The sequence below is a fragment of the Pseudochaenichthys georgianus genome, chromosome 3 (assembly GCF_902827115.2).
Source record: "Pseudochaenichthys georgianus chromosome 3, fPseGeo1.2, whole genome shotgun sequence".
NCBI classification, from domain to species: Eukaryota; Metazoa; Chordata; class Actinopteri; order Perciformes; family Channichthyidae; genus Pseudochaenichthys; species Pseudochaenichthys georgianus.
Window position 1 is genome coordinate 49,737,728 of NC_047505.1, and position 13,648 is coordinate 49,751,375.

At 43.7% G+C, this 13,648-nt stretch overlaps 1 protein-coding gene across 1 annotated transcript; it reads right to left on the bottom strand.

Annotated features, from left to right (window-relative positions):
* Window positions 1-1,005: 1,005 nt before the first annotated feature.
* Window positions 1,006-12,890, bottom strand: larp6a (La ribonucleoprotein 6, translational regulator a). Its single transcript, XM_034077441.2, has 4 exons — window positions 12,065-12,890; window positions 8,288-8,486; window positions 3,723-4,183; window positions 1,006-2,453 (listed from the first exon to the last, which is right to left on the bottom strand). Exons 1-4 carry the CDS (start codon window positions 12,772-12,774, stop codon window positions 1,820-1,822), a joined length of 2,004 nt encoding a protein of 667 aa, XP_033933332.1. The 5' UTR covers window positions 12,775-12,890; the 3' UTR covers window positions 1,006-1,819.
* Between the last annotated feature and the right edge of the window lie 758 nt (window positions 12,891-13,648).

The window sequence follows — 13,648 nt, forward strand, 5'->3', positions numbered from 1 at the left end:
AGACTGGAATGTGCTGCGTTCAAAACAAAGATCTTATCCAATTCAGAATCCAAACCTCAATCAGGAATCTGTGGAAGGACTTCAAAATGCTCTCAAGTCTCCATGCAACGCTATTTTGGACAATAGGACGAGTGTTCAGAAACCCGCCAGACCAATTCCACAAACACTCGAAGCTCAAAATGCTTTCCAAAAAGGTGCTTCAGCTACAGCGGGACGTGAGAATACGTAAGCCACCAATTATAAATATATATTTAATGTAAACCACTTTTAGTTAGAGCTGCAACGATTTTTAAATGTACTGGAATGATAAAGCGCTGTTCTAGTCTTCTGCGAGCCAAAGCACGATTTACACTTTTAAACCGCTCAATGTGGTGCACAATATGGAGCTAAAATACCTTTTCATGCATAAAATGTGGTTTTCAGAGTCTTAAACATTGACGTTTCCCGCTTCATTATCATATTAAAAGTAAATGGTTTGTTTTTATCATGAAAAAACAAGATGTTTTAAGACAAATTGTACTTTTAGAAGCTTGGATTTAATTCATTTATGCTATTTTCTGCCTTTTTTAAAGTTCCAACCATTAATCAAGAAACTAATTTGCAGATCAATTGATAAAATAGTAACGTGCAGCCCTATTTATTGACAATACATTACATTTCTGTGGATCCGTGTTGAAAAGCCTCGAAACATCCACCACTAAATCTGGCATTGCAAATAATTAATTCCTTGTGCAACTGGTCTTCCATGTTTGTCGAAGGTTGATGCATTTTATAATCCATCATATTTCTTAGGCTCCCATCTGTGAAAGCCATTAAAAAAAAAAACCAGTCAAGTGAGCCAATTCTGCTTTCCAATTGTGGGACTGCTTCTCCAGGCTTGGCACAGCAACAGTATCTCACTCATATTAAAATAGAGACATGAATAAGATTGCGTCATGGATCTTTTAAAACCTTGAATATCTCAAAATGCGCCACAAACAAGGAGAAAACAAAAATCAGGCCAAATTGCAATTTTAGTGATTTATTTGTACAATAGGGATCGCAATGTACAAATACCCCAGCTCAGATTTAAAGGCAGGAACATAAGAGCATTTTTTTTTTCCTTCTGCTTGACCTGAACATCCCTTGAATCTCACCGAGAGCTTAGACTGATGGAAACAGATGCCAAGAAAATAACAAAAAGCTAAAATAATAAATAAAGCAGCTACAAATTAACATTTACAAGGCGGGAGGAGACCATCCCAACTTAGAGCGTTCAGCAAATTAAAAAAGGCAAAATATAAACTAAGAAATATCATGTCCCAGATTTAACTGACCAACCTTATGGCCTCAGTTTAAATAACATATACAAAAAGAAAAAGTGAACTCACAGTAGACGCATACAGAAAGGCATATGGCGATATCTCTATCAGGTCCATGCCACTTACATTACTTACATTTACACACCATCCACAGACAATGTTGTGAGCTTTTACACACAAGACGGGACACTTTCAATCAAATAAAAAAAGTTAAAGTGAAATTCCCTTTTGCACCCCACCCCCATGTAAAACGAGATTAAACCGCAATGGAGATGAAAGTCCATTTCAAAAAGCAAGATCACTTTACATCCACTCAAATGCCCATTAGTAAATCACTAATGCAGCCAACTCAAAACGTTGTATAAAAATATAACAAAGACTGAAAACTGATGCACTCAACAAAAATATATCTACACAGTCTCAAATGTGGGGTGAAGGGGAGGGGGTTCAAGAACTGCTCACATTTCCAATTTTCTCTCTTTCTGGGGGGGATAAGAAGGAATGGATGCTCCACATGATCAAGTCTGAGTCGCGGCGCTTTTCCCCCGCTCTGCCACGGTGACAAAGTGAAATCCTCGGGTGCCGTCGGGACCCCTGGGCAGCCTCGTGACCCCCGGAGGAAGACCATCTGCGTTCTGCATCTTCCTCCCCATCATGGGACTCCCCACCGGACTGCTCTCCTGGGACGCCACTTGTTTACGCCTCTGAACCCACGGACTCCCCGAGGGTGTGAGGCTACTGTCCGACGAGTAATCCGCCCAGCGACGCCCCGCCTCAGGGCTCAGGCGGCCCTCGCTGGCTAACGGAGACTTGTGGGGGGATTTCCTCTGAGCACAGGGGCTGGCACGGGGGCTCGACCAGGGGCTGTTTCGCGGAGAAATCACAGGACTGAGGTGATTGTTCTGCTGGAAGTTGACCCCTGCGGTGGTGGGGCTGAGCTTGTTGCAGGACTGGGACTTCCTGGCGAGGCGAGGGGACGTCGGGGTGCTTTCGGTTTCCGAGGAGCTGCATGCCGAGTCGTCTCCGTGATATTGGAGTTCACGAACTCTGCTGTTCAGCGAGCGACTTTTACGCATCCCTCCTTCCTCCCGAGGACGCTCTTTCGGGACCTTCTTCTTGGGAGGCTTGGTGCCGATCAGGACCACCTTCAACCTGTGAGAAGAATCAATATATCGACTGTTACTATGCGTTTTATTAGGCAATTTGTTTAGCCATATAATATGTTATGAAAGGATGTTTTTTTATTAAATACAATTTTAAGCATCAGTTTGCACGTACTACTTTAAAGCAAAGAAGTGGAATTCTTTGCCGAATGAAGAAAATTGTTATGTTTAAGAAAATGTATAAAGAAACCAAAGTAGACAGTATGAACTTTCGGTTGTGTTCTGGTTTTAGTATTTGTAAGCAACTGTGACTGAAAGAATATTGCTTTTTTATGGTTATTTCATTATTTTGTTGTTATTTTTTTTAAGAAGCGGCCGGTTAAATAAGATTATCTTCTCCCCGCTCCTTTCCACAATGCGCTATAAAAAAAAAAAAAAAAAACAGTATAATGGCGCATTTCCACTACAGCGCGGTTTAAGCGTGCCGTGCCCGACCCGTTTTTTTGGTTGCGTTTCCAATAGCCGTAGTTCCGGCTAGCGGGTACTTTTTCACAGTTTTCTGGCTCTCCAAAATCGTGGTTCTTTCCAGGCCAACAACCGGGCTGAGTATGCTAAACTAGAGAGAGAATCGCTGGCAACTACAACAAAATGAACATATTTTACCGTGATTTAATTGTAATACACGTTTCAAAACGATGCCGAAGTAACAACATACTGATACCGGTTAGTAAAAACCATGAATTAATGCTTTGACTAGTCTGCAGACAGACGGCAGGCGGACAACCTTTTAAAATGCGTGTTTTCTGAATGGAGATCGGCTAAGCTAACGTTATATATGCGCAGACCGTCCACACTCACAACAACGGCCTACAGACATAAATAAACCAGCGACTGTATTCGCCAGGACACAGGCAGTCTGTGGTTTGTACTCGTTTAACTTTTGTCTAGTTTCTGAACAGATATGAGGAGCTGTGAGCTCTGAGGGCTAACAGCTAACGGCTGATGTTGGTTTTGTGGTTCACATTGAAGATGACGTCACGGCTCCGCCTACACTGCGTTACTATAGTTACCGCCCCAGTTCCTAAACCGTAATGAAAACGCAGCATAAAGTGAGCCTGGCCTACCAAGGCCTAACTATAGCGTACTAAGCCGTGCGAGGCCCTGCAGGGGAAAAGCGCCATTAATGTTTTGTAAAGTCTACATGTTTTGTTTTAAAATAACTGCCATGTGTGGAATAAACAAATAAATAAACTTGATGAGAAGCTTCCTGGATTCTTTTCGGCTACTCCTTCCACAAATGATAGAAAACGCAACGAACCCCAGGGACCCGGTGCCTCCATCCTCGCACCCTACGGCTTCGTTGGCTTTCACGGCGGCCTCCACCTCCTCAAACTCCACAATGGCGCACTCCTCGACGGCGAGCTGCGTGTAGCGGCCGCTCAGACGCTTCAGGTCCGCCGGCAGTTCCTTCCCCGGCTTCAGGACTCTGACGGAGGCGATGGCGCCGTACGTGCCGAACTCTTTCAGCAACAGCTTCATCAGCTGCTCCTGCTGAGTGGCCGCTCCCTCGCTGACTCCGTTATCCTTCGTGAGCGATGCTAGCTCCGGCCACTTCTGCAGATCGCTCACCAGCAGCATGCGGCTCGGCAACGACTCGCTGGCAAAGACGGGCACTGCAGATTTACGCCGCACCTTCCGACCCTCCTCGTTCAGCTCGAGGATCTTCGAGTGTCTCAGAGCGTAAGCTGTCGTTCTCCAGTCACGAGTCAAGTGCTTCACCTGCAAAGAGACAACGCCCGTGTTACATGCAGTTTGAGAGGAACATCTGAAAACAATGGCGGTCACATGATGATCCCTACAACCGCTTGACACTTCGGGTAGTTCAATTTGAGCCTGATAGAAATCATATAGAAAGGTCATAATAGCTGACATTTAACATCCATAAGGTAGCCTTAGCTTCACAGCAAATATATCTGTTGAAAGTGCGTTAAAATGTGCGGCAATTTGTGAGCAAAAACGATGAATTTTAAACTAAAGTCGAGTGTTTCAGAGCGTAAGCTGTCGTTCTCCAGTCACGAGAAGTGCTTCACCTGCAAAGAGACAACGCTCGTGTTATAGGGCTTATAGGTGATGAGTAGTTTGAGAGGAACATCTGAAAAAAATGAGGTCACATGGAGGCGTGTGGCGCAGTGGGTTGTGCACCGGTGATCGGATCAGGGGTCACAGGTTCAAACCCCACTGCAGTCAGCATGTCGGTGTGTCCCAGAGACGCTTCAGCCCCAATTGCTCCTGTGGGGATTGCCCTCAGTATGTAAGTCGCTTTGGATAAAAGCGTCTAAGTGACATGTAATGTAATGATCCATACAGTACAACTGCTTGACACTACAAGTGGTTAAACATTTGAGCCCGATAGACATCACATAGACGCTCACCCAGGTCATGTCTAACCAGGGGCGCCGCCAGGGATTTTGGGCCCCATGAAAAGATATCACATTGGGCCCCACCACCAGACCCAGGCCACGCCAACCAAGCACAATGCTAACCACACCCGTTTGGAGGCAGGACCAAACCATTACATGTAAATAGAGGGGGGTGTTCGATGTTTTGGATAATTAACTTTTGGAAGAAAATAAGTTAAATGAATCATAAGTTTAGTGAATACATCATCAATATGACGTTATATTAATGTTAATTATTGATGATTGATGAAAGGTTACTTAAACATTTTTTCTTAATGTTCTAACATTTGTTGGGGCCCCTGTCCGTCACGGGCCCTTAGAATCATCCTAACTTTTCACCCCCTTACGGCGCCCCTGTGTCCGTTTTGTATTAAAGGTTTTCTGAAAGGCGATGTTAAATATGCAAATGAGGCATTCCTTCATCAAATATGGCTAATTTGCAAATGTTTCAGTAACAGAAATCTATTAAATCAAGAAATACTGTCAACGGCTAAAAGGCTGTGTTTCTGGGGAACAACATGTTTTATAAATCAGGATATGAATGCATAAAGGCCTCCGTTATAACCTTCAGAATATAGAGTGGAATAAAACTGGAAAGTGGTTTCAGACGGAGGGTGAAAAGAGGTGCTGCAGCTCAGGCAGTATGAGAAGAATGGAGCCGTTTGAACATTAAAGCATGGAGACATGTAGAGACGCTACATTCTGATATGAACCTGAGAATGAGCATAAAAGGCCCTTTAAGATTTATGGTTATATATGGAAATTACGTATTTTCTAATTTATTGCCTCGAATGAATTGCCTGACGCATCTCGAGTTATAGTATACAGAGAAATCAATCACTGACGCCTTCCTGTCGGTCACACTTACTGAATAAATATCTGGACCAAACATCCTGGCTTCACCTCATCACCGCATCACCAGCTTGCATTTACAAAGCGTCACCGTGTCCTCGAGCCTCCGAGTGAATCATTGTTTACATTAAAAACGAGCGTGAGCGTTTGGATCAGTTTAAACACAACCAAGCAAGTCTTCGTGCACAGGCCAGAGTAACCGCAGCGGTTGTGAATCAGTGTGAGAAAAAGATCCTTGCACCCCAAACACCTCGTCATGTTGACACGAGCAGCCAGTTGTTCAGTTCGTTTCCCATGACTCTGCACGTCACTGGGAATTACAGCTATTTTAACACATCTCCTCAGCCTGCTTTAACGCCAATGTGTGCTTTTTGATCTGCGACCAACTGTCTAGCATGTAAATCTGTGGCTGGACGTTATATTCAGTCAGAAATCAGCAACATCATATATAATTACTGAACGTCCACGTGAAGTCGCCTCGCCCTCAGTGGATTGATATAATTGAGCCGCCTATGGCCTCGCGCACACGCAGCACGAGGGGTGAACGCTGTTCCCAGAACTACAAAGGCTGCGTGTTACTTCCAGCAACATCAGGACAAAGCATTAAAGCTCCCATGTGACGGCCATTTTACTGATCATAATTCCATTGTTGAGGTCGACGAGAATACATTTATACTCTGCACGTTTCCAGACTCACATTGTTTCTCACAGCATCTCTGTGTAGCGTGTGTATTCACTCTCTGTCCTACACGGCTTGCTGGAGCTCCGCTCCTCGCCTACATGTGTCCCCTCTTCTTCATGTCTCTTCTACATCAACATGTGTCCCCTCTTCTTCATGTCTCTTCTACATCAACATGTGTCCCCTCTTCTTCATGTCTCTTCTACATCAACATGTGTCCCCTCTTCTTCATGTCTCTTCTACATCAACACGTGTCCCCTCTTCTTCATGTCTCTTCTACATCAACACGTGTCCCCTCTTCTTCATGTCTCCTCTACATCAACATGTGTCCCCTCTTCTTCACGTCTCTTCTACATCAACATGTGTCCCCTCTTCTTCACGTCTTCTACATCAACATGTGTCCCCTCTTCTTCATGTCTCTTCTACATCAACACGTGTCCCCTCTTCTTCATGTCTCTTCTACATCAACACGTGTCCCCTCTTCTTCATGTCTCTTCTACATCAACACGTGTCCCCTCTTCTTCATGTCTCTTCTACATTAACACGTGTCCCCTCTTCTTCATGTCTCTTCTACATCAACACGTGTCCCCTCTTCTTCATGTCTCTTCTACATCAACACGTGTCCCCTCTTCTTCATGTCTCTTCTACATCAACACGTGTCCCCTCTTCTTCATGTCTCTTCTACATCAACATGTGTCCCCTCTTCTTCATGTCTCTTCTACATCAACATGTGTCCCCTCTTCTCCATCAACACGTGTCCCCTCTTCTTCATGTCTCCTCTACATCAACATGTGTCCCCTCTTCTTCATGTCTCTTCTACATCAACATGTGTCCCCTCTTCTTCATGTCTCTTCTACATCAACATGTGTCCCCTCTTCTTCATGTCTCTTCTACATCAACATGTGTCCCCTCTTCTCCATGTCTCTTCTACATCAACATGTGTCCCCTCTTCTTCATGTCTCTTCTACATCAACATGTGTCCCCTCTTCTCCATGTCTCTTCTACATCAACATGTGTCCCCTCTTCTTCATGTCTCTTCTACATGAACATGTGTCCCCTCTTCTTCATGTCTCTTCTACATCACCATGTGTCCCCTCTTCTTCATGTCTCTTCTACATCAACATGTGTCCCCTCTTCTCCATGTCTCTTCTACATCAACATGTGTCCCCTCTTCTTCATGTCTCTTCTACATCAACATGTGTCCCCTCTTCTCCATGTCTCTTCTACATCAACATGTGTCCCCTCTTCTTCATGTCTCTTCTACATCAACATGTGTCCCCTCTTCTTCATGTCTCTTCTACATCAACATGTGTCCCCTCTTCTTCATGTCTCTTCTACATCAACATGTGTCCCCTCTTCTTCATGTCTCTTCTACATCAACATGTGTCCCCTCTGTGGAAAGAGACTCTGAAAGCTTCAGGAACAAAGATTCTCTCTCTTTTTGATCCATTTCTATAAAAACCTGTCTGAAAATGAGCTGATCAGATTTTGGCCACTTTGTGATGTCATAACGATGTGTTGTCTTGAGTAACCATTAGCCAATCAGCAACCAAGGTACCCCCCCCCCCTTATCACCTGCATCTCCTCCTAGAGCACCGTTGAGTTCTTTGTAACCAAATGTCTCTCAGAGGGGCGTGGGGAGGGGCTCCTTGTTTTCATCTAAAGTAACAGACAGAGAATCAGCACTTTGGAAACAGGGCTGAAACAGAGGGGATTATGGGTAATGCTGCAATGATCTGTTTGGTGTTTGGAGCCAATCAGAGACAGGTTCTGTATATATCTGAGACCTGTAATATATTGATTAAAAACGGTGTAATAGGGGACCTTTAAAATACCACCACCCCCCCCCCCCACACACACACACACTATCCAAGTGTCTTGGAGCTATGTTACCTTTTTGAAGGAAGTGAGCAGCTTGACGCTCACGAAGCCCAGTTTGTTACGCCGGACGTGTTTCAGCAGGAAGGCGTCGTGCTCCAGGTTTTCGTCCGACAGGTAGTACTCGATCTGAGTCACAAGCTTCTGGATCAGCTCCGAGTCTGGGGGCTGCCAGCTGTCCTCCTCCAGCTCCCCCCCGCTGGTCCCTGCACCGCTGTGTGACGACGACAACATGGTCAATCGACGCTCAGTTATACAGCCCAATATCACACATGCACTTCATCTTAATGTAGTAAAACACTTTGAACTGACACGCGTTTAAACATGTTGTATAAAAGAAACTTGCCTACACTTGTATTAGAGCTGCAAAGATAAGTCAACACATTGATTATCACTAAATGCGTTTCATACTTTTAAAAATGGCAGAAAAGGAGGTTTTTAGCCAAATGTTTAAAACCAATATCTTCTTGCAACAGCATTTTGAAATCCTTTTTGTTCTTTAGGACCCAAGGGACTATTTTCGCTTTATAAAGTTAATTATATTTTAAGAAAAACACAGTTTGATAAAGGGCTGCATCACAGAAAGTACAAGGAGCACAATCCTGGATCTGTGCACTCGTATCAGAAGATGTGCACACAGTCAACATGTCGATGTGTCCTTGGGCGAGATACTTCACCCCGAGTGGCTCCCGATGGCCAACGGTGTGTGAATGTTAGGTCCTGGAGTAAGGTGCACTGCTCTGTGTGGATGACATGTATGTAAAGCGCTTTGAGGGGCCTTAAAGACTGGATACAGCGCTATATACGTCCATCTACATACACAAATGTTTAATAAGGAAGACATTCAACAAATCCCATGTAAGGGTCTTTCCTCAAAGTTACACAAAGATATTGCTCTGACTTTTGACAAGTGGATGTTTTTTATGCCATCTAGTAAAGATATAATCAATGTATTTTATCAAGTGCTTTTAGAGGTGCTCAAATACAAAGTCTATATTTAAAGACAAGCTAATTATTACTTTCATAAAGTACATGATCTCAAGACTTTAAACCAAGAACAACACAATTACGAGATATAATCTATGTTTACCATCCTATCTTTATTCTGCTATGACTCCTGACTTTCAACCGGATCAATTCAGGTCCATCTTATCGTATGTTCATATGGGTTAAAACCCAATAAGCCAGAGTTTGTGACTTAATACAAAAAGACATAATTTTGGCCTTTGAGAATAATGATGGGCATTTTTCACTATTCGGACATTAATTAACTAAACAACGAATGGAGAAAATAATCAATGAGGGAAACAATGAGGTTGCTGCTCTCCAACTGTTGCACATTTCCCTTTCGTCAGGGAGCCTGCTTCCTCATCCTACACCCCCAAGCTGCGTCCCCCCCAGACCTCGGTGTAACACCAGCCCTCAAACTGCCATGCCCTCTCCATCTGAAGAGCAGAGTCACAGGCTCTCCCTCCCACTCAGAGTATGGCGGAATCACCAAGACAACGTCACGCAAATCTACACGAAGAACCAGAGCTGCAGCCGAAGCTTTCAGGGCTCAATGAGACCTCAGGGCGGCGCCTGCGTGAAGCTGCGAGGACGGTAGCTTTGTTGCAGATTACAGTGAGCGTCTGAATGAATTTTCGTGGATGACTCATCACGCCCTCCCCTCCTTTCCCTCCCGCGCACACCCTCAGTCAACAGCTCTCCAGCCTGACCTACCGCACAGCAAACGGCAGGACTTCAGATATACAGACGAGGCTTTCAGAGAGAATACCTTCACTGGCAATACCTCGTTTTAATATTTCAATTGAAGGAAAGGCAGCAGAGATGTGCTGGTAATTAACTTCCGCGTGAGAACGGCAGAGAAGTCTCTGGAGGAATGTGGCAGGCGTATTACCAGCAACATGCTGACTGTGCACTTTTCTTTATCAGTACACGCTCCCAGGTTTGTTTTAATAAATGCTACAAACTGGGGAGACAAAAGAATATTTGATATCTCGCTTTGAGATTAATGTACAAGATTCTTGGAACAATGTTTGGAGACAAATAAACACGTTTTTTTAAGTTGTTGAACATTTTGCTTTGATTTTTAAAAAGGTGGTTTTTCCAGATATGACTACATGTATGCTTAAGATGTACGATTGTGTGCGACTCAAATCTAAAGACGGATATAACAATACAAGCTAAGATAAAGAAAGATATCTGCATAAAAACAAATTGAACTTATCCGATTGGAAACACACACTGGCTTCCTCTCAGATGGTTAATGATCTTTGAAGGCCTGCTGGGTATCCGGTGCTGCGGCAGCTCTTTAAGTCACAGCAACATTAAGGTGTGACCCGCAGGCTTGCGATGGACGGAGAGATTTATTCTCCCCACTGGCCTTCCTGTCACTGACTCACTCTTTGCGCACGCAGTCCGAGTATAGGAAACTTATAGGCTGCTGGAGGATAAAAATAGCCGGGCATGATGCAGGGGAATTGGATTAAAGTGAAGGTGCAATCCTTTGTCTCTCAGGTGCCTACAGGTGGTTACACACTCCCAGCCGGGGTGATAATAACAGCCCTCGGGCCTTTCTGTGAGGATACACACCCACCCACTTGTGGTCATTTATCGCCCTATTTACCCATTGTAGTGTTTCTTTGTTACACCCGTCATGATTAGTTATTTGTGCGGCTTCTTTCTACATTACTGGCATTCTTCCAGGGGAAAAGCCCAAATGTACCCACGCTGCATCGGCACGGCTAATACGTGAACAAATCTGACTCAGACGAAATGCTCAGGATGCATAACCATCGATGCAAAGCAGGAAACCCCTCACTCACCCTGTAACCTCACTGAACCCTCTGCCTTTATTTGAGGTACTTTACTCACACAACACCTTTGAGAAATAAGGAAGTCAAAGTGTGTCAAAGAAGACAGGACAATTGTTTATTTTTAGCCAAATGAGATGATTTTTACTTTTGCCGAATGTACATTTCTTCTGTTGGAAGAATAAAGGAATTCTGATTCTTGTTTACAGCAGAAACTCAAAGCAGGTTTGTCTCGTCTTTGTTGAACCCAGTCTGCCTTTGTTTGACAGACTGTACTCACATTTATAGATCTAACACTTTTGATAAATATGGAAGTAAAAGTGAGTTAAAACCAGAAGAAGAGTTTCATTTTGACCAAACGAGATTATTGACCTAAATGTACCTTTATTGTTTTTACCCAGTGGTGTAAAGTAATGTTGTTCAACTAGTGTACCATTTTGAGATAATACTTTACATGAGTATATACAGTTTTTGCTAATTCATACCCCACTAACATTCAGAGGTTAATCGTGTACTTTTACTCCACAACATTTATCTGAATTACTTTGCAGATTTGGATTAATGATATTAAACATAAGCAACACTTAATAAATAAAGCCTACCTTATACAAAGGAATTATGAGCTCTACCTTTACCAACTGTGATAAACACATTAATAATTATAATCAAAGCATTATGATATATAATTATTAGAACATTGGCCAATCTGCATAATGAGTACTTTAAGTATATTTTGATGCCAATACTTTTACTTGAGTAACATTTGCAATGCAGGACTTTTACTTAGAATTCCTACAATGTGGTATTTCTAATTGTACTTAAGATCCGAGTAGGCCTAATTCCCAAGTGTGTCAACGCCAGGGAAACCGTTTCCTATTAACCAATTGAGATAATTGACTTGCATTTAACCTCATTGCTGTTACTGCTGTTACCCCACGCGTCCCTGACTAACACAACTCAAAGTAGAGACTCAAACCTGGATTTGTCATGTCTCCCGTACTCGTCCTCACTACAGCTGCCCCCGAGGAAGTCAATAATGCTCGGGGACACCTCCACGGGCTCCTCGTCCTCCTCCGCCGCCTGGATGGCCACTGTGATCGTCACCGTCCCCATCTCCTGAGAGTGCTGATCCACGGTGATTACCTCATCGAAGCCGTGCTCCGCTGACGCATCCAGGACGCACTGGTTCAGGATGGGGCTCTCCGTGGACCTGCTCATGTTCCCGGAACAAGGCAAGGTGCCTCCAGAAGCAGCAGAAGCAGAAATGCCTCCCTGGAAACCTCTACTCTCGCTCGGCTCGAAGGCACACACAGGGTACGGGGCGCGTAAAGCTGCTCGACGCTTCTTCTGGCACCAGTGATGGCGGAGAAGGACCCAAGGGGCTCCGAAGACGCGCTCCACGGCTTGCCAAAGACCCCCGATCCAGGCCTGTGGAGCGGAGGGGCTTGAGGCAGAAGCCAGCGAGACGCAGCCTGCAGGAGACACCGAGCTGGAGCCTCCTTGGGCTTCTACCGCTGCTAGTGGTGCTACTTCCTCATATGTAAGAGGCTTACTGCCTTTGAAACGAGCTCTGGGATTGGGCTCCTCGCTCACATTGCCAGCCCACAAGCACACGCTGACACAAAGCCAAGAGGGAGGCAGCAGGAAGGAGAGGCAGCGCATGAAGGCGTTCACCAAGGCGTGCATGTTATACCTCTTTCTCTTTTTTTCATACGTAGATTTTTTTCTCCCTTTTACACACACTGTGTTGTTGTATTTATCTGCAAGCACACGAGAGGCCGATTTACGTGGATCTAAGTAAGGGAGCACACATGGCGTTCATTTGTTAATTGGAAAACCGCCGTGTCAAGGACGACCCCTTTTCTCTAATGAGATAATAGGCTCTCAGCCGGGTGGCACGCGATGAGGCAAGTGCTGATTGTTTGTGCCGCGAGGAAACGCACACATTAATGCATTCCTATGCATAGAGGCCAGAGCAGATATTGCAAATACTTACGAGATCAGACATCCATATTATTTAGAGCTGACCACGCCTACAAAGACACGAATCAATAATTTATGTATTTATTCCACATTATATATTAAATATTATGAATCTGTTCACATAAGAGCTACGACGATAAGTCACATATTAAATAAGACGATTGATAAGGTCATTTTCATGCAAAAATTATATAAAGAATTATTGAGATATCCGGATTTTCTCTGTTTTATTTTTAAATGAATCTGAATATTTCTGGGTTGGGTCTAAAGACATTTAAACTGAAATTGACATTATTTGTTATTTTCTGACATTATAAAGGCCACATGATGAATACATTATTCTAAAAAATAGTCTGCAGATTAATCGATAATGTCAATAATCATAAATGGCTTATTTAGTTATATGTTATATTTATATTTTCCTGGGAATGTTTCAGAAAACATTTTTTATTATTTAGTTATACTGAAAAGCTCTGAAATTATTATAAGAATATTGACACTAAAATATCATATTATAATCTCACATCAAAGTCAAAATTCCCAGACACAATACTGAGGACATGATATTATACTTATA

Excerpts from the sequence above, each read along its gene's own strand:
- larp6a (XM_034077441.2), bottom strand. The coding sequence starts at position 12,774 with ATGCACGCCTTGGTGAACGCCTTCATGCGCTGCCTCTCCTTCCTGCTG. Across the intron at positions 8,487-12,064 it reads GGGAGACATGACAAATCCAG|CGGTGCAGGGACCAGCGGGG; the intron begins GTTTGAGTCTCT and ends GTCGTCACACAG. Across the intron at positions 2,454-3,722 it reads GGAGGCACCGGGTCCCTGGG|GTTGAAGGTGGTCCTGATCG; the intron begins GTTCGTTGCGTT and ends TTCTTCTCACAG.